Source organism: Dioscorea cayenensis, chromosome 16, assembly GCF_009730915.1.
Source record: "Dioscorea cayenensis subsp. rotundata cultivar TDr96_F1 chromosome 16, TDr96_F1_v2_PseudoChromosome.rev07_lg8_w22 25.fasta, whole genome shotgun sequence".
NCBI classification, from domain to species: Eukaryota; Viridiplantae; Streptophyta; class Magnoliopsida; order Dioscoreales; family Dioscoreaceae; genus Dioscorea; species Dioscorea cayenensis.
This window is the reverse complement of record NC_052486.1, coordinates 3,615,172-3,633,355: the sequence shown is the minus strand read 5'-3', so window position 1 is coordinate 3,633,355 and position 18,184 is coordinate 3,615,172. Positions and strand designations below refer to the sequence as shown.

Here is an 18,184-nt window from a genome sequence, read left to right as displayed (position 1 = left end):
GGGACTTCGCCCGAGACACGGTGGAAAGGGAAAAATTTGAAAATTCTGAGATGATGTTAGCGTGAGGCAAAATGGAAAAAGTGAAGAGCGAGTTAATAAAAATCAAGTATCGGCTTACGATAAAAGTTATCTGGGATTACCTACGCGATTCCTCTACAACCGTAGAAATGATGAGCAATGCCACGACTTCCAAATCTGTGACGATTTCGATCAATAAAATTTAAAAATCGACTCAGATTAACCACTTGATTACATTGCTTTACGGAGTTTGGAAGAGAATAAAATTAAAAAGGAAGGGGTTTTAGGAATTCCGAAATTAAGGGTGATTTTAGAAATGATTCAAACTTATAGGGATAGCAATTACCACTTTAAGAAATTCAAAAAAAAAACTCATAACTCTGATTTTCAATAAATTACTGAATATAGGTTTTAAAAATTATATTTTAAAAAATATTTACAAAAATCTATTATTTCATCACCTTATTCTTTATAAATTTGTATATAAAATTAAAAAATTTATGTTTTAAAATGTATTTATAAATATTTCGTTAGATCCTAACTTTTTACAAATTTAAATATATGTAATATAAAAATTATATTTTAAAAAAAATATTTATAAAAAATAATTATTTGATCTTCACGCTTCTAAAAATAATTTCAAACTCCGCCACTGCCCATGCTATTCCCTGCCATAACACTAGCATATATGAATAGATAGATATATACAGCGAACACATTGCCCACCTGTGTCAAGTGAACTTTGCCAAGTAATCAAAAACAAGCACACATTCACACTATTTAAAAGTTGCCTAATAAATCATTATACTGGTCTTTACCAAAATATTATTGGGTTAAACAAAAACTCGGAAAACATCATACCACAACAATACCATCTGTGGATACAACAGATGATACATTAACTACACCTTCAGACTTATTAAAGTAAAAATACAGTTCTAAAAGATGTCTGGATGAAATCGGCCCGGCATTGAGCTGCTATCTTGAGCTTGCTTAAGATGCATTGCCAATGCATAATTATTAACCTGCAAAGAAATAAATATGTCAATTAAAAAAAAAATATATATATATATATATACAATCATAGGAATGTTCAGACAAGCAGAATGTGGAAATATTCCCTACCTCTAGTGTTCTTAGTTGTTCCTGATACTTCACAACTAGTTGTTTTAGATGCTGCAATTCCTGGTTTCTCGCTTCGTGTTCTTTTTGACGTTCATGTTGGATTGCAACAGCTCGCTTCAGAATGTTGTTTTCATGAAGCACTACTTTCATTTGCTCCTTCACCACCATGTTTTCCTGTTTTAAATTGATAAGTTAAAAGATGCAAACCAGCTGAATTCTAAAATAGCATCATCCAGTAATATTATTTCCTCAGTCTATCTTGTAAAATTAAGTTCATCAACATTTTACCTTTTCAAAGTTTTGCATAGCTTCAGAGGTAACACGAGCCATGATGGATTTCTCCAGTACGTCAAGAACTCTAGATGCGCGAGCTCTTGCATCATCGACATTATTGGCATTCATCATCTCCCGCACAAACAAATCAACCCACGCAGGACCATCTGTAGGGAGAGTTAAAGAGACAGATGGATTTCCAGTCATCGCATCCCAATATTTCCATTCACAGAACCTGCCATATATAATGCCAAGCATATTATAAAGAGTGAGTGCATCATGATCTCTGTCAAATGCTAGCTGATGTCTATCTTATACAGAATCATTCAAGTTTGGCAGTATGGGACAAGAAGAAACAAAAAGATGGCTTCACTAGTGGGTGATTAAACTTTAGTTTCCAGGCAAAAGCTTTTGAGTAAAGCAAGTACAAATGGCGACTGTATAGAGACAATGTGTTTGTTACATAACTGGACCATGATGATTACATTGCCAAAACTCATGTTCCCAATAAGTTAGCTTCACTATTTGATGCTCTTAACAGAATCTGTGGTTGCTGGAGAAGACAATTGGTATACTAGGTATGTGCAACAGAATAAAATCATGGAGTGCTTCGAAAATTTGGAGAGGAAGTGAAGGTATTGATTCACATAGAATAAGGAGAGAATTCATATCAATTTGGCAATTCATTTCAAAGTTTAAGAGATATTAAAAACTCCATAGAATGCTTAATGAGTTAGACTTAAAACAACACAGGTATAATTGTAGCAATGTTAACAAGAAGCAGAAGAGAAGTACACATCACTGTCTTCCAGCAAAATTTATGATGTCATCAAGAAATTCAAGGGGACAAAGATCCCAAGAGTTCAGGAATCAGTGATATCAACGGCAGTGAATGCAACTTATAAACATGCAAGATAAACGTACCAAATGGATAGTTTTGTCAAACTATGACAGCAAACAAGTCAGAATTGAGAAAAAAATAACAAAATAATCCTGCACAATCTCATAACGGCTGAAGTTACAGAAATTTTATTAATAGAAGCAATAAGGAAGGCATACAAGAATAAAACAATTAAACCTAGCGGTCAACAGATGGAAGTGCCCAACTAATACTAAAATGAAGAAAGAGCGGAGTTGGCAATCAGAGGGAACTAGGATTAAACGGTCAACAGATGGAAGAGAGAGAGAGAGAGAGAGAGAGAGAGAGTCTCAGCATATCTTTATGATGACATTCAGATTTGTAAGCAGGGAGAAAATTCTCGACTAAAAACTTAAACGAACACAACAAGAGTTAAAAATGTCCTAAAAAAGAAACCAGATATCCAGGTTTGTTTTTGCAGATTACTTTTTGTTTCCATACCTTCATTTGGTGGTTCAATACTAGGTTCAGACTCAGGAACTGATCCACCCAAGGCAGATGGTAACTTTACCTTTACTGCCTTTAAATGAAGATTATTCAAGCTCTTTATGGCAGAATCCAAGTCATTGCCAGCTGCTTCCAGTGCTCTTTGAAGAATCTGATGATCATTAACAACATTATTGGTTACGAATAAAAGAAAGTTCTATGTTAAATTCAGAATGCATTGATATTTTGCTTAAAAGATAACAAGAACATGGATAGCAAAAAGGTAAGTTAATAGTGAGTTTAGTCGAGGTAAAAAATTGGAATTATACTTTGACTGTAAGTTGTAAGAAGTCCTCTCACTGGTTCAATTTAAAGAATAATTTTCCTCGATTAAGGCATCAACCAGAGTGGTGCATGTTGCCATGAACTCAATAATTTTCCCTTCTGACCCATCTATTTATAACTTCAGTATATCATTTTTACTTTGGTTTTATTTTCATAAATTCTTCTAGCTACATGTGATTTACTGTTGTGTTAGATAGCAACCAAAATATCTGAATTTTTAACAGAGGGATCGGTACATTTTTCTTATGGCGTATATTCTTTGATTGTCACCTCTAAGAGTTTAATTTTGTTTTTCTTTAATATGTTTCAATGTGCTATTATTTTACAAAAACTTTTTTTTCAGGCTTTTCTCAAGTGAAGACTACAAGTTAATAGAGAAGGATCAAAGGCAAGAGGGCAAACTCACAAAGGGGAAACTGATAGACAATTTCACTTGTTGACTCAGGACTCAAAAACATAAAAATTTAAACTTTTTTGTTTTTGTACAATATTTGGTATCAAATGCACTAGGAGCTCCTCACTCTTGGTGGAAATTGTCTCTATAATGCTTTAATTTTAATAAATTTAAGGTTTATCCTCTTTTAACTGATATATTTTTAAAACAAGATGTTTTGTAAAAATTAATAGGACTTTCTTCAAAAGAAATAACTTTAAAAAAAATTTATTCATTCATATGAGTTTGAAAACATCACATCAAAGCCAAAAGAATTTGAATTAACCCCAGAACAAGAACAACAACAACAACAGCAACAACAACAAATACAGAAACAAAAAGCAAACAAATAGGTTGTCAATGTTCTCAAATTTTTCTTCAAATCCTCATAAAGCAAAACCACCAAACAAAACCAATCCAAAACAATTGGGCAACATTTAAAGAACATGATTCAAAAAGACAAAAGAATTACTTTTCACAATCATCACAACATCATAAAAGAAAACAAACCATAAAAAACACAATTTTAGTTAAAAAAAAAACAAAAATATCATAGAAATCGTCATCACCTGGTGATCCATATCAGGGAAAAGAGACCTCAAACGATCAAGAATCTCAGAGTTAAACCCGCTGCTACTGACCAAGACTTGCGGAGACTGCAACGAAGGCCGGGGAGGCGAGAAGCGGATGCGAGTAGGAGAAGAAGAAGAAGAAGAAGAAGAAGAGGAACGACGAACGCGCTTCGCCAAAGAGGTATCAAAGGGAGACGAAGACGACGGAGACGAAGGTGAGTGATGATGCAGCTCCTCAAAGAAGGAGTTGGATCTCTTACCAAGAACTAGGGCAGACATGGTGATGGAGATGACGATAATTCCGGAAAGCCAACAACCACCTTGTGCGAAGATGAAGAACGATCAGGATTCAACTCCCATAGAACGGAGGCGATCTCGGAAGGATCTATGATGGCGTGCCCGCAATCGAACAAGAGAGATCGCTAGGGTTTCGGATTTTGATCGAGATACAAAGGATGAAGTTTTTGGGTTTTTGTTTTCCTTTAAATCGAGGTCGGTAGGCGGCGAAAGGAAAGAAAAGATAATGAAGTCATATACATCGCAAGATACGTATATTTATACGTAGCGTAGGTACATATATACATATGTGTGTACTGTGTATGAATTCCAATAATTTATTTTTTATTTAAAAATTTCTTATTTTAATTCTCCTAATAAAACTAGAAGTAATAATGTAATAAGACTATAAGATTGAATTATTAGAATGAGAAAGTATACCTCTTTTCAAAAATATATGATAGAAATAAAATTCTTAAGATTTAAAATTACGACAGTTACAATTCTGTGCACACATTTAAAATACGGTAGCGGTATTATTTATTTATTATTTATAAATCCTCGTGAGATAATATCATTTTTCTCCACCAGAGTTGCATGACAAAAATTTATTAACTCAGGTTTGTTTTCTAAATTATTTTGTAAGCATTCATATATAGGACTCTAATCGCCCTACGTGACATTTAACCGAGTTAATAAAATTTTAAGGATCATTAAATCATTTATTCTTCTGCACCACCATACTTGTTTGTCTTTTAACACCTTCTTATGAGACGCCACTTGCGATCTTTGTCAAAAACAAAAAAAAAAAATTTATGAAACTATTCTTATAAAAAAAAATTATATAATTGAAATAAAATTTTCATAAATAGTATATTTGGGATTTTATCCTATGTATTGATTTATGTAAGGGGGTAATTTTATTATTCCCTCCGTTCCTAAATATATGTCATTATAAGAAAAAAAATTTTATTTCAAAATAGTTATCGTTTCTGATATCGAAAGACATGATATTTATTCGTTTTTCAGATTTTTACCCATCTTCGATTTCACCAAGTTATATAAATGAAGAGGTAATATTTATAGATCATGGTTTTCGAGAGGGATAATTTAGTAATTTGGTTGTTTTTATCTTTAAAATTTAGATAATTTAATCTTTATCACTTAGTCTATGTCTGACGTCATTCAAAGCGACATGTATTTAGGAGCGGAGGGAGTAATTTAATTTTTGTTCCATTCTTGAGAAATTGTGTTAATGTTCTAATTTATTTATTTAAATTAATTTTTTCTTTATTTTTAAATAGCTTTATTTATTTATTTTATTTTAGCGAAATGCGAATAAACCACAGTTAGTATTTGAATAAAGAGTTGGCAAGAAAATGGGGTAACCAACTACTTGTGAAATAGTAAATTTTCTTTTTAAATGGGGTAACCAACTTGTGAAATAGTAATTTAAAAAAAAATTAATAATAATAGTTAGCGCCTTAGCGGATTCTGTTAAAATTAAAATTTTGGATTTTTTTTATTTTGCAAATGGCACTGTAAAATTGCAAATTTGGATATAAATGCACTTTCAAAGTTATGAGGGAGTGAATTGTTAGTTTCTTCATATTTATTGCCATTACAATTTTATTTATTTATTTATTATTATTATTATTATTATTTTTGGAAATCATCAATTGCTTAATAATATCTGTTTTTTTTCCAATTATTATATAGACTTCTTTTATCAATTTTTTTTTAGTTAAACGACTACACACATTTTCTCAAAATCCTATTAATAACTTTGTTTTGTTGTATAGAATATCTCCATTAAGTCCCATAAAAACAGGGAAAATAGGATGTGCTTTTCTTTTTCTCTTCCTTTTTATTATTATTATTATTATTATTATTATTATTATTAAACTCTAAATATTTTATATTTCATTTATTTTGTTTTAAATATGGGCAAGGCCAGTTTTATAACTTGAACACTCGACTTTTTATTTAATAAAAGGGAAATAATTAATTATTTATCTGGTCATTATGTAATTATTTTCCCAATATTATTTGTTTTTTATTTTTTTTATTTTCATGAATTTGAATATTATATATATATATATATTTATTTATTTGATTTTTTTATTAGTTAATAATATAAAAAAATGTCAAATCAAAGTTGCTACTGGAAGGGTAGTATTCCGTAAATTATTGTTAAAATGACAAAAATTTTAGTGTACATATACATTTGTTAAGGAGATTATTTTTCTATAAAAGACTTGCATAAAACGATGGGTTGAAAACGCGCTCGCCCTCATCCCTGATATATATAGCACTTATCGCTTTCACAAATAAATAAATAAGAGATTATTTTTCTCTGCCATCACGTTTACTAGTGCATCACAGAAAACTTTACTTATTCAGTTCATACAATTTCAATGGTGCAACATTCAGAACTCCCTGAAAAGATGGATATCAAACCAACAACCTGAAAAGAAACTGCAATCATCTATTCATTTATCTCTTAAAAAACGTTTTAATGAAGAAAATCAAATCAATTGATTTCAACCTAAAATTAAAATCAATGATATTTAATGCTTATAAAAAATAAGTCATTAAGCAATTTTCACAATTGACTGACACTCAATAATATCATAAACTAAGAAACAATAGATTAAACCATTAGACATAAGTCAATTAAACTAATGAATCACATAACTTCTCTGATTAAGTAATCTACAAAAAGGGGGATTTTTAACTAATTTATTTTGTTTTAGAAGCTAAAGTAAATATTTTTCTTCTTAGTAAGCAATAAGTCTTGAAGCAAATACAGAAATAAACACAAAATTCGAACCGTATCATTTTCATGGCCATGAATTCAAGCAGCAAGTAATTCTTCAATATAAATTAACGATAATTTGGCGATAAGAAAAGAACACATACCACAAGATGCATTACTAGCAATCACCAACTCTTCGTCTCTGGCTCCACATCGAGATGTAAGAGCACCTGTTTCGACAACCAAAAAGAATAATAATACAACCGCGTTATCTTATTTTCCTATATGCAGAAGTTTGATTACAACAAGGAAGTAGAACCAAACATCCCTCGGATATACAACAAAATTTCCCCGTGTAGATTTAACATATGATAAGATGTTTTATATTTCGCCAAGTGTGGCCCATCTAATGCCTACCTTGAGAGGATTTACAATATGGTTTGTATCATCTTTCTAGGAACAGGTTTAAAATAGTTTTTCTGGCAGGAAAATCACTGGTTTCTTCCTTCTGTGGTTTACTGACAGTTTCAAGAGTACATTGCATGACGGAGATTATTTGTTTCCGTAGCCTCGCATTGTCTACTAATAGATCGGTGAGCATTTTTCGTATCTCACTGTCTGCTCTGGCTATATCTTCCCCATTGCTAAAACGATTTTCTGAGGAATCCTTGCCATGAGATTTATTCACATCAATGTCGTCATCCTGCGCAAGAAGTTGTGCCTACAAAGAGTAAAAGAGAAAGAAGAAGATAAATTAAGTGTATGACTTGAAGCAATCAAACAAAGCTCATTCTGCGAATCTTGTTTTGAAGGTGGAAATGAACATCGGTTTAGAGTGGCATGAGCTCTCAGATGTAAATCTCACAAATTCATAAAAATACTTGAGATTACGTTTTCAAAGAGCAGCGAGTCTCACACCAATTGTACAAAAAAAGTATTATGAAAGATGCTTAGGTATGTCTGAACTGAGTTACTTATTTACATGATTGATTTTTGGGGATTCGTCACGGCAGGAAAGCAAGTTCTAATCAAATCACTCCAAGAAGCTAGTCCAAAATTTTGTTGAATATAAGCATTGTGTAGATTGCAGAATGCATTCGTTTTCACTGGAGTGCAGACTGAAAGTACAGTATTTAAATAGGCCGGTCCCTTGCCCATGTAGCATACAAGCTAGTAGCAATGTGCAGAAAGTACAACTTAAATGCTATCAGATTCAAAACAAATGAAATTATAATAACATGAAACATGATACTTATCTAATTTATATTCTAAATGAAAGCATAAGAGCTTAAACCGAATCATAAAACATGATACTCACAGAAGAATGAGACACCACTTACTTCTGCGAGGAGGAGACCAATTCTATTATCTGAAGTTCTCAGAAGATCCAAAGCATCAGAGACTGAAGAAGGGTTGACAAGTAAATTATTTTCTTCATCTGCAAGAAAATCAATACTGCATTCCTGTAGTCGATTTCGAAGAATTTTACACTCATGAAGAAGCTTCCTTCTTGATGTTTTTGCATTTGCCAATTGTTGATTGCCCTTCTGAATAATTCTCTGGATGAACATATCAACAACAGGACAAAAATGAAAACAAGACACAATGCAGATGCTTAATTTTAGAAAGACAAGCATTCATATAGAGTACAGGAACAAATTCAACACTCATTTTTGAAAATTGAAAATTATACATTCAAAATACAAGTCACTGCAGGCCTAACAATGAGGTATAACAAAAAAAGAAAGACAGCTGTGATGAATAACCCACTCCTTTGTCAATATTTCCAAAGATCTTAATACGTACCAATTCTTTCAGAGCTGCCAAATCCTCATAACCTAATATCTCGATGGCTATTTGGCATTCCTTGCCTTTTCTCTTAAAATACAAATTGCTACAGGCTAACTTGTATTCTACAGTTGTCTGAAGTTCATATAATTTGCATGAGAACCATACCGGTAGAGTGAATTGGAATTTGGAAGTAAACAATTATGGTGTACTACAAAGAAAAACTGACCACGATGAAAAGGGCTGGAAGCTGTTAAGGAACTAAGACAGTGGAAAAAAAAAGAACAATTTAGAACATTTTGGGATTCCCCAATATACTGCAAGGACTGTCAAAAAGCAGCAGATGATGATCCCCATATTGATCAAGTTTCTACAATTTCTAATAGATTATAGTGTGCACTAGTAATTAAACCAAAATAAATAATCACAATCAAAGATCTCAGATTCTCAATACTTCATTTCCAGGAGAGAAATCATATCTACCATCCTGCCCATCTTCATTGGCATCTGAATTCTTGATCTTCATAATCTGATATCTTCAATATAAAGTTCAGGGTCAGGCTATGCTGTAAATGCAGAAGGCAGCAATGAGGAAGGTGTGCCATGAAAATCATCCAAACTTTTCTTCCCATCTTTTAAATCTGAGTACTTTCTCCCTCCACGTAACTCATTTGCCCATTTTCTAGGTAGAGTTTCTAAGATCAAGCACCTATATGACACTTTAAAATGGTTTGTAGCAACACTTGAAAAGGTTTCCTGGTAGATCGACTCTTAATCCAAAAGGCTTCAATTTGAAAATTTCAGTAAGAATATCATCACTAGGTTGCTGTAATCATTCTTTCAAAATAGATCATTTTTTTATTAATTGCATAAACAGAATGTGGTGGTTTTATGTATCTCTTTCAACCATTTCTGTCAAGAATGCAGCAGCTTCTAGTACAAGTAGTTAAATATCCTCATTGAAATCCTTTCTTTCTGCAAAAGTCCATGTCTATGGTATGTAGGCCCCCAACAATTTTGGGAAATAGATGAGGATGCATATAATGCACATGCAACAATTACTGAGCCAGTTCTATATACTCTGTACATTGGTAGAAGTGCACAGCACTCTCTAACTTATTCTTTGGGATTTCATGCTTCAAGTGATTTAAATAAAATCTTGCTCAAAGTATTCCGTTGGGCAGAAGTTAGCAGTTTACCTCCAATTCAGTCTTTTCTTTCAGAGACCGGTTAAGTGCTTCCTTAAGATCTGCTTGAGAACTTCTGAGAACCTTGACCTCTTTGACAAGCACCTCAATATCTGACTTTGACTTTACCTCCATGACTTCTAGGCGTTTTTGCAGATTTTCTATTTGTACTCGTTTACCATCCAACTCCTGCATCAACATCTCTTTATCTTCCAATGCGGTTGTCCTTTCCAACTCAGCACGAGTCTTTTCTCCCTAGTGCAAGAAAAGAACAAATTGAAAGAGAAGGAAGAAAACCACTAAATATATAACTAAACAACATTTTAGTCAAAATAGACAAGATTAAAAAAAAAAAAATTGCCAAACATCTACCTGCTCAGATTTGAGTCTTGACTCCATCTCCAGGTATTTCCTGCGAAGCTCATCCATGTCCCATTGGATACGTGTAACTCTTTCTCTCTCAATTACAATAGCTTGTTGCAAATTCTCTTTACTTTTTTGTTTAGTAACTTCAAGTTCCCCCTCTAAATCCTTGACCTGAACCACAATTAGAAATTGAAGTAAGATCATACAAACCAAAGGCTGCGAACGAGCAGTAATCCACAGTAACTATTTAGAGAAAGATAGGAAGGACTACACTGCAAGTTGGATAATTATTGTGAGTGCATAACAGATGGAAGAAAGGAATTAATGTATAAAAAAGTGAAGGGTAAATCAAAAGGTCCAAATTGATGCCCAGAAAGGTTATAAAGCCAAACATGCACAAACCAAGTTGCGTTCGCACAGGTTTTCAAAATATTTACTGCAATGCAAAAATGCATCAGGAATAAAGCAGCAATCTCAATTAACCATGAAAAGAGGAGGTTCAAAAATATATTAAGCAGACAAGCACCTTTGTTGTAAGGTACTCTTTCACTGCCATTTCCTGATTTAGTCGTGCTATAAGATCCTCCATATCGGTTTTTGCCGTCACCAATCTTTGTTTCATTGTCGTAAAGAGTCTATTCAGTTTATGCTGCTGATCAAGTGGAAGAATAATTTGAGTGTCATTCAAAAACTGCACCTCCATAATATTGAGAGCTTCCCTGCTACTTTGACCCTCCTGGCCACCGTGAAGATCAATAGACTCATCACCAATTGAATTAAGCATACCTGGATTTGAGAGTTCACTGCCCCTTATTGAACTTATATCACTCCCAATACTTTCATCTGAGAACTTTCGAGCATGACCAGAAAGCTTATAATGGGCCTGCTCTGTTATAAACTCAAACCTATCCCTTGAAAGAACTTCTTTAGAAGAAGTTCCATGCATGTGATCCTTTCCTAAAACCAGAGTCTCCTTACTGACACGCAACTTACTTCCAGCAGACTCTTCGGGGTGGTCTACAAAAGAATCTCTCACGAGGACACCATTGGCAAGTTGCCCTGCTGTATCAGTGAAGTCATGGACTGACCCGAGATCTCCTATGCCAGTTTCAGATATCTGAAGTCTACCTTGTCTAGGAGTTCCCAGATCTGACAATTCATTTGTACTATCAATACCCAAATCAGATGCTACTGACTGAGACTTTGATGCAATTGTCAATGTGTCAGGAACAGAGACACCTGAGCTGGTTCTAAATGGAACTGAAGAGGGCATAACTACAGCAACACGTGAAGGGCTTGGACTCAAAGTTTGTGAATTCACATCCTGAAAGGCTGAAACAATCATTATTTAAGTATAATGTACATGTTGTGTCAACAAGAAATTAGATTGGCATGAACATTAAGCAAGATAGTGTGCTATACATAACAAAGAAGTTTAGGATGCAAAGTAGGTAGCATCAGAAAACAAAAAGTTTGACATTAGAATTGTATGATTTAATATGCTTTACATTGATGCTACCTGTTGACATTCATTACTACCAATACTGTTCACAAGAGAAGTCACTTACATGACCTCACTGCAGCTTCTAGCTCAAGAAAAGCAGCCACAGGAGCACTTCTAGAGACATCAATGTCAGAGAGCAGCTTTCCCATCCATTCCTCCAAAGCACGCCTTCTCTGCATGATAGACATTTAAATATCATTGATTAATCAATATAAAGATGAACCAACAAATACTGTTAAAAGTAGATTTCAAAATTCTATGAAGAAAATGCTACGAGGTTTAACAGTTCAAATAATACAAATTGCGCCCAATTCAGTACCTCATTATCAAAAAGTCAGGAGTAAATGTAAATAAAATTGAAATCTCTGTGTCCAGCTGTGAAAGAAAAAACTAGAAAATGCTGTGACATAATAAACAATTGTAATTTAGGAGTAACAGATTCTAACTATAGGACAATAGGTATTATGCCTACATGTAATGTATAGTACAGACATTTCATTATTGTTGTATAATGCAAAATTTTCACTCAAATTGATGAATATGGCTATGCATCAATATGCCATATCAGAATGATGCCTGGACCTTCTACAAACAAAGATTAACTACTTTTATCGCATAGTAAATTTTAACATTAGCACTGAAAATATATATCATGTTATCCCTGACTCCCATAAACAAGTAGCATGTCCTTCATTGGATGAATCACTTACTACGCTTAATGCTGTTTTATTCTGCTTACCTACCAAGTTGCAAATCAATACGACAATTGCCGATCATTACAGCACTATACTCATGAAATGAAGTAATCAATACAAACTAAACATAGAGGGAGATAAGTGCACCTGTTTTGTTCGATGATAAAAAATAAAAAATAAAATATAAAAACAATTATCATTGAAAAAGTTGACATCAGAATACAACTAAGAAAAGAATTACACACATCTTAAGGAAATATTAAAGCACCTATAAAAAATAGCACTTCAGATAAATTTTGTAAAGGCTGTTAACCAACACAAAACCAAGTCAATAAATTGAACTCCAAACATAGCAAACTGGTAAAAACAAAATTATGATACTCAAATTATATCTACCTCTTCAAGAAGTAGACGACTGGAATTTATTCTCAACAAAGCATGCTTTGGTGGAGCAGCAGGAATATTTTTTCTTGGAAGCGCCTTGGTAAGCTACAAGATAGATCCAACAATGTGAATGAAATGCCATCACTTAAGCTGAATACAAATGTGTGAATTGAGAATTCTACTAATTGTCTATTCTATGTTGCAAGACACTTAATTGTCATTTATTCAAGTAAGAAAAAAACTTTCACATTTTCCTTCATGGACCTTCTAAAAGAAAATCAATAAATCATAAGAAAATTAATCGAAATAGTATGAAACATAAAAATAGCATCAACTGAGAATGGGCAATAATTGATGATCTAGGAAAAGAAATAGATTGCAAAGATCTTATAATGATCAGAAGAACATACTGAGATTTACAACTGTTCTTTTTCGTCCAGGTGAAATGCAAATGTTTAATGAACAAACAAAAGTTGTGGAGTTACAACTGGATTTTAGATCTGATTTATTATCTTTCTTTTAAGTTTGTTCATTATACTTAGTAAGAAGTTGCTGATCAGTTTATGAACCATATGGATTTGAGACTCAGATTTAATATCTTCTGAGTTAAAATATATGGAAGTGCAGTAATGAAGACAATTTACAGTGATATGAACAACCAAAAGGCTGTAATCAATCTACATCATCTGATTCATCTCTCACATTGCACATCCACATAAACACATTTTTCATCATACACCCACTTTCTCAAAAATCAACCTTCTGTGCATGTGTTGACATAATCAGAAAACAACTTGTTTCCCCAAATTGCTCATCATACCCCATTACAGATCTGGAGTAACACTATCAGACCAGAAAAAATGGAAGTAAATTTGGACATGATAGAAGGAACCTTTAGTTCAAGAGGAATATGTTATACTTACAGCAGAGGAGAACTTCAAAAAGTCACTAAACCTTCTAAGTATCCCATAGCTCGTGCTGACCCCTTCAGGGGATTGAATACCAACCTGAACCCTGTAAAACTGTCCTTTAAGGATGTTAAACAAATAATAAAGAAATGAAGGCTAAAACAGAAAAGTAAGATGAATTCAAAAAACAGATTAACAAATAAATGTCTATTAACTGTGTTTAAGATATATATATATATATATATATATATATATAGCAATAACTGAGCTTAAAAAAGGAATGGGAACATGATTGAATTCCCAAATTTAGTTTATGTCTTACTCATTATAGTTCTAATAAGCAAATGCATCTCAAATCTGAGATTTCAAACAATGCTCCAAATTATATATTTATATATATACATATATATATATCGCAACATAAATCAGTCACAAGAAAAAATAAATTATGTAAGGTTTCTCAGTATAAACTCAAATGCTATGGAGCTAGTTATAGCCAAGATAAAAAAAAAATGGAACTAGATAGAAAATTCAAATTCCCAAAAATAATTTAGTCCAGCTTACAAATGATCTAATAAGAAGAGAAATCTCAAATATAGCTCAAGACCTCAAACCACATATTAGGCGCTAAGTAGAGCACAAAAAATTTACATATCTTTTGTGCAACCTCCACATCTATATAGCTTAAAAGATTAATAAACCATTTAAAGCATCATGCATAAATATGTCTTAATTATGCTCATACCCCAATGATTGTCTCTCGTCAAGATAATGAGGAGTGCATTTCCCTTTATTATTAGTTTCCAAATTTGTCATGAACTACTTTCCATTTGTTAACATTGACTACACTAGATACATCATGGATGCAACCGCACTTGCCAAAAGAGAGGGAATTGAATGGTTCCTGACATCAGAAATCCCAATCCATCTAGAAGGTCAATTGAATTTTTATCTTCGTATCATAGACAAGCAGTATATTCATATAACCAACCTATGTAAATGTATGTTGTATAAAAATGAGTGACATTAACCCAGTCAATGATGATCAGTTATTGGCAAGAAACATAGGTATTAATTGAATAAGGTTAGCTAACTATGAAGGAAAACTTAGGGCATTACATTTTACCACGTGCGGATACTCTAATGGGAAAGTATGTGCACCAAAAGGAAAAAAAAAAGGTATAAATCACGAATTCAAAACAGTAGACCCGTCTATGGCAAAATGTGAGCAACAATGACATGACATTATGTAAGGAATGATATTATTTGGAACATCATTTCCAAAATTCTGATTTCCAGTTTCTCCTTGATAGTGTATTTTATACAATTTTGTACACCATAACACATACTCTTACAAAACAAACAGAGTACCAACATTAAAAATTAGAAAGATAATACTTTCTAAATATCTTAAATTGATCAAATGTTGAAGTTGTTGCACATCACTTGCAAATAATAATGTACACTATAGAAATATGTTGCGTTAAGGTCAATAGTGGGTTTAGATATTCGATTTAATTTTAGCAAATTTATGAAAATACTGAGATATTTTAATTAAAGATTAAATCTGTGTTTGACATAGTGTTTATCTCTCAATGCAAGACAAGAAATTTTTAGTAGGCCACCACTATATGGAATCTAGTTTGAACTCGGGTCAGAATTTGAAACTCACCCGATAAATTCCAAAGCGAATTTATATTGGTACATTCACCACGAATTCCTTCTAAAAAGGTAGAATTGATAGACACAATCTGGTTGAACTTGAACTTGAAATGAGAAAATTAACTTCAAGTTCAATCCAATTAATGACAATTTACTTTAGCATAAACTGAATATGAAATTTCAGAAGTGCTACTCATCATGCAGTATGCATGAGGCATTTTCGATTTGAAATTATACAAAGCTTTTAAAGCCAAAAAAAATTGAAGGTGTCAAACATCCAGAAATAACTGTTGTTACTCCTCTAAAAATATTTCCTATACATATGCCTTCTTCCATCCTACTAGTGGTTAAAACATCATTGTCTGGATCACATACTGAATTAAGTAGCACAGCTAAGACTTGTAAAATGAATCTAAAAGTAGAATAGTGAATAGTTACAGTCTTACAAAAGCTGGATAGAAATATTTAAAAATAAAAAATAACACAAAATGTTAGAGAACATCCAGCAGAAGACTATCAGTTGACTTTTCCACGCCAAAGAGTTAAGATATGGTAGAATATGCACATTCATTTTCCTATGATAGAAATATGAGCTCAAAAAGATAAGACACTGAAAGACCATACAATTATGGGATTCAACAAGCCATCACCAGATGCTCCTGACTCAGGTTGTACAACCCATGAAGGTATCATCACACAATAACTCCATCCACTTCGGGGATCATGAGGCCAAACTGGTATTTCTCCCTTCCTACATCCAAAAAAAGTGATTTTTCAAGCACACAAACAATAAGAGCTCAATTTACGTCTGAGATTCAAGCAACTCGGCGAAAAACTAATTCAAGGGTATAAAATTCACCGAAGTTAAACACACCATTCAAATAGAACATCAAAAGCTGAAATTTAATTACGAGAATGAGAAAAACAGTACAATCGTAAGCTCAATTTGAATCAGATTCAACTCCAAAATCTCATCATCTTCTCTACCAATGAATCCATGCTTCAAAACCCCAAAAATCGGTTCCATTGATGCCTTAAACAAACAATTCACCACCACCCCACAATCAAATCAGGACAATCCCAACAACAAAAACCCAAGATTAAACCTCAAAAACGAAGAAAAAAATCTAAAATCCAACAGGAACACACTTGATCGGGCAAAATCAAGCGCATTAGAATAGGAGATCAATGATACCCATTTCTTAGGAGCAGGGCTCCAGTCCATCCCCATGGGGAGCGGCGAGGTGCCATCGTGGCGGTGCTTCGGCGGGCTTCTCCTCGGCATCGATCGATCAATCGGTGCGCTTCTCTCCTCTTCGATCTGGATCAATGGAGCAACGATCGAGGAATCGGAAGGAGATGCCGCGAACGAAGCGAATCGAATTGGGAGTTCGCTTCGGTGGGGGAAGTCTCCAAAGCCCTCTTTCTCTCTCTAAATCTCTCTCTCTCTAGGATTTGCTGTTTAGATAAGAACAGCTATAATGTTGTATCGGATGATTTTCACCGTTCAATATAAGCTTTTCCGATCTCGATGTAAAATTAACGGTCAGGATGGTTGAGAAAAGAATACATGCTGTTTGAAAGGGCGTAGCCAATCGAAGCTCTCTGCTTTTGTTTTTATCGAGGATTTGCTGTGTGGATAGGAACATCTATTATGGTGTTCGGGATGATCTTGACCGTGGAATATAATCTGAACGAATCTTGAAGGTAGTATTGACGGTTGATATGGCTCTGAAATATTGCACGCTGTTTTAGAGGAAACAGTGGGTCGATTTTTTCTCCTTTCTCGTCCACCTAACAGTCCTCGGTCCTGTGATTTTAATTGCATCCTATGAAATTATTAAAAAATGATTTTTATTTTTCATTTAAACCCTTGTAAAAATCACAATTCGATTTTAAGAAAAAAACTTTTTTTATTATTTATAAAGTATATGTTTTATGAACCCAACCCAAATATTTCCTCTAAAAAAAATGGCTCAATGGTCTGATTTTATTAAAAATGGAAGTTAATCAATAACAACTAACAAGTAAGTTATTAAAAATATTATAAAATAATTAAAAAACTATAAAAATTAACAAGCATATGAAAAAAAATCACAGATTAAAAAAATAATTTAAGTTCAACATATTATTTTTTGTAAGTATTTAAGCATAGAATGTACACTAGTACACTTCCTCTCCAACTCTATATTTCTCCAATATTATTTATTTTTAAATGAATGTTCTGAAATTAATTTAAAGCAACTTAGAATTCAATAACAATACTTATTATTCTAAATTACTTCAGTTTTACTGAAATGAAAATTTAAAAAAACGTTATTCATCTAAAAAAATTTATTAAAATGTGAAATATCAATATTACATTAAATAAAAAATAATGAATAAGAAAATATTTCAGGGACTTATGTAGAATTATAAGATTTTCAGGGCTTCTGTGCAAATCTGGTATCATTGTACATGTGGAAAAAATGTTTTTTTATTGATCATTAACCGTTCCTCGAGATTGGTATGTGAGCTTTGGGATTCGTGTAATCCACGAATGATG

At 32.9% G+C, this 18,184-nt stretch overlaps 3 protein-coding genes across 4 annotated transcripts; all 3 read right to left on the bottom strand.

Moving 5' to 3' along the window:
- Nucleotides 1-795: 795 nt before the first annotated feature.
- Nucleotides 796-4,612, bottom strand: LOC120279554. Its single transcript, XM_039286474.1, has 5 exons — nt 4,109-4,612; nt 2,777-2,933; nt 1,432-1,651; nt 1,144-1,317; nt 796-1,043 (listed from the first exon to the last, which is right to left on the bottom strand). Exons 3-5 carry the CDS (start codon nt 1,621-1,623, stop codon nt 957-959), a joined length of 453 nt encoding a protein of 150 aa, XP_039142408.1. The 5' UTR covers nt 1,624-1,651; nt 2,777-2,933; nt 4,109-4,612; the 3' UTR covers nt 796-956.
- On the bottom strand, nt 2,708-4,390 carry LOC120278441. The gene is made up of 3 exons (XM_039285235.1): nt 4,109-4,390; nt 2,777-2,933; nt 2,708-2,718 (listed from the first exon to the last, which is right to left on the bottom strand). The coding sequence occupies exons 1-3, from the start codon at nt 4,388-4,390 to the stop codon at nt 2,708-2,710; spliced, it is 450 nt and encodes a 149-aa protein (XP_039141169.1).
- Nucleotides 4,613-7,395: 2,783 nt separating the features above from the next.
- LOC120279071 (PX domain-containing protein EREL1-like) lies at nt 7,396-17,032 on the bottom strand. 2 transcript variants are annotated; one of them, XM_039285925.1, is made up of 10 exons: nt 16,835-17,032; nt 16,264-16,390; nt 13,993-14,091; nt 13,082-13,174; nt 12,055-12,163; nt 11,013-11,818; nt 10,493-10,657; nt 10,133-10,375; nt 8,486-8,704; nt 7,396-7,866 (listed from the first exon to the last, which is right to left on the bottom strand). In XM_039285925.1, the coding sequence occupies exons 1-10, from the start codon at nt 16,888-16,890 to the stop codon at nt 7,591-7,593; spliced, it is 2,193 nt and encodes a 730-aa protein (XP_039141859.1). In that variant the 5' UTR covers nt 16,891-17,032; the 3' UTR covers nt 7,396-7,590. The 2 variants fall into 2 exon arrangements, with proteins under 2 accessions (XP_039141859.1, XP_039141860.1); XM_039285926.1 differs by lacking the exon at nt 16,835-17,032 and having other exon boundaries at nt 13,993-14,083; nt 16,264-16,347.
- Between the last annotated feature and the right edge of the window lie 1,152 nt (nt 17,033-18,184).

Coding starts and splice junctions, on each gene's coding strand:
- LOC120279071 (XM_039285925.1), bottom strand. CDS start 16,890: ATGGCACCTCGCCGCTCCCCATGGGGATGGACTGGAGCCCTGCTCCTA. Junction 10,376..10,492: donor CAAGACTCAAATCTGAGCAG/GTAGATGTTTGG, acceptor TTCTTGCACTAG/GGAGAAAAGACTCGTGCTGA. Junction 8,705..10,132: donor AAGAAAAGACTGAATTGGAG/GTAAACTGCTAA, acceptor ATGTTCATCCAG/AGAATTATTCAGAAGGGCAA.
- LOC120279554 (XM_039286474.1), bottom strand. CDS start 1,623: ATGACTGGAAATCCATCTGTCTCTTTAACTCTCCCTACAGATGGTCCT. Junction 1,318..1,431: donor CTATGCAAAACTTTGAAAAG/GTAAAATGTTGA, acceptor AATTTAAAACAG/GAAAACATGGTGGTGAAGGA. Junction 1,044..1,143: donor AACAACTAAGAACACTAGAG/GTAGGGAATATT, acceptor ATTTCTTTGCAG/GTTAATAATTATGCATTGGC.
- LOC120278441 (XM_039285235.1), bottom strand. CDS start 4,390: ATGTCTGCCCTAGTTCTTGGTAAGAGATCCAACTCCTTCTTTGAGGAG. Junction 2,934..4,108: donor TCCCTGATATGGATCACCAG/GTGATGACGATT, acceptor AATGATCATCAG/ATTCTTCAAAGAGCACTGGA.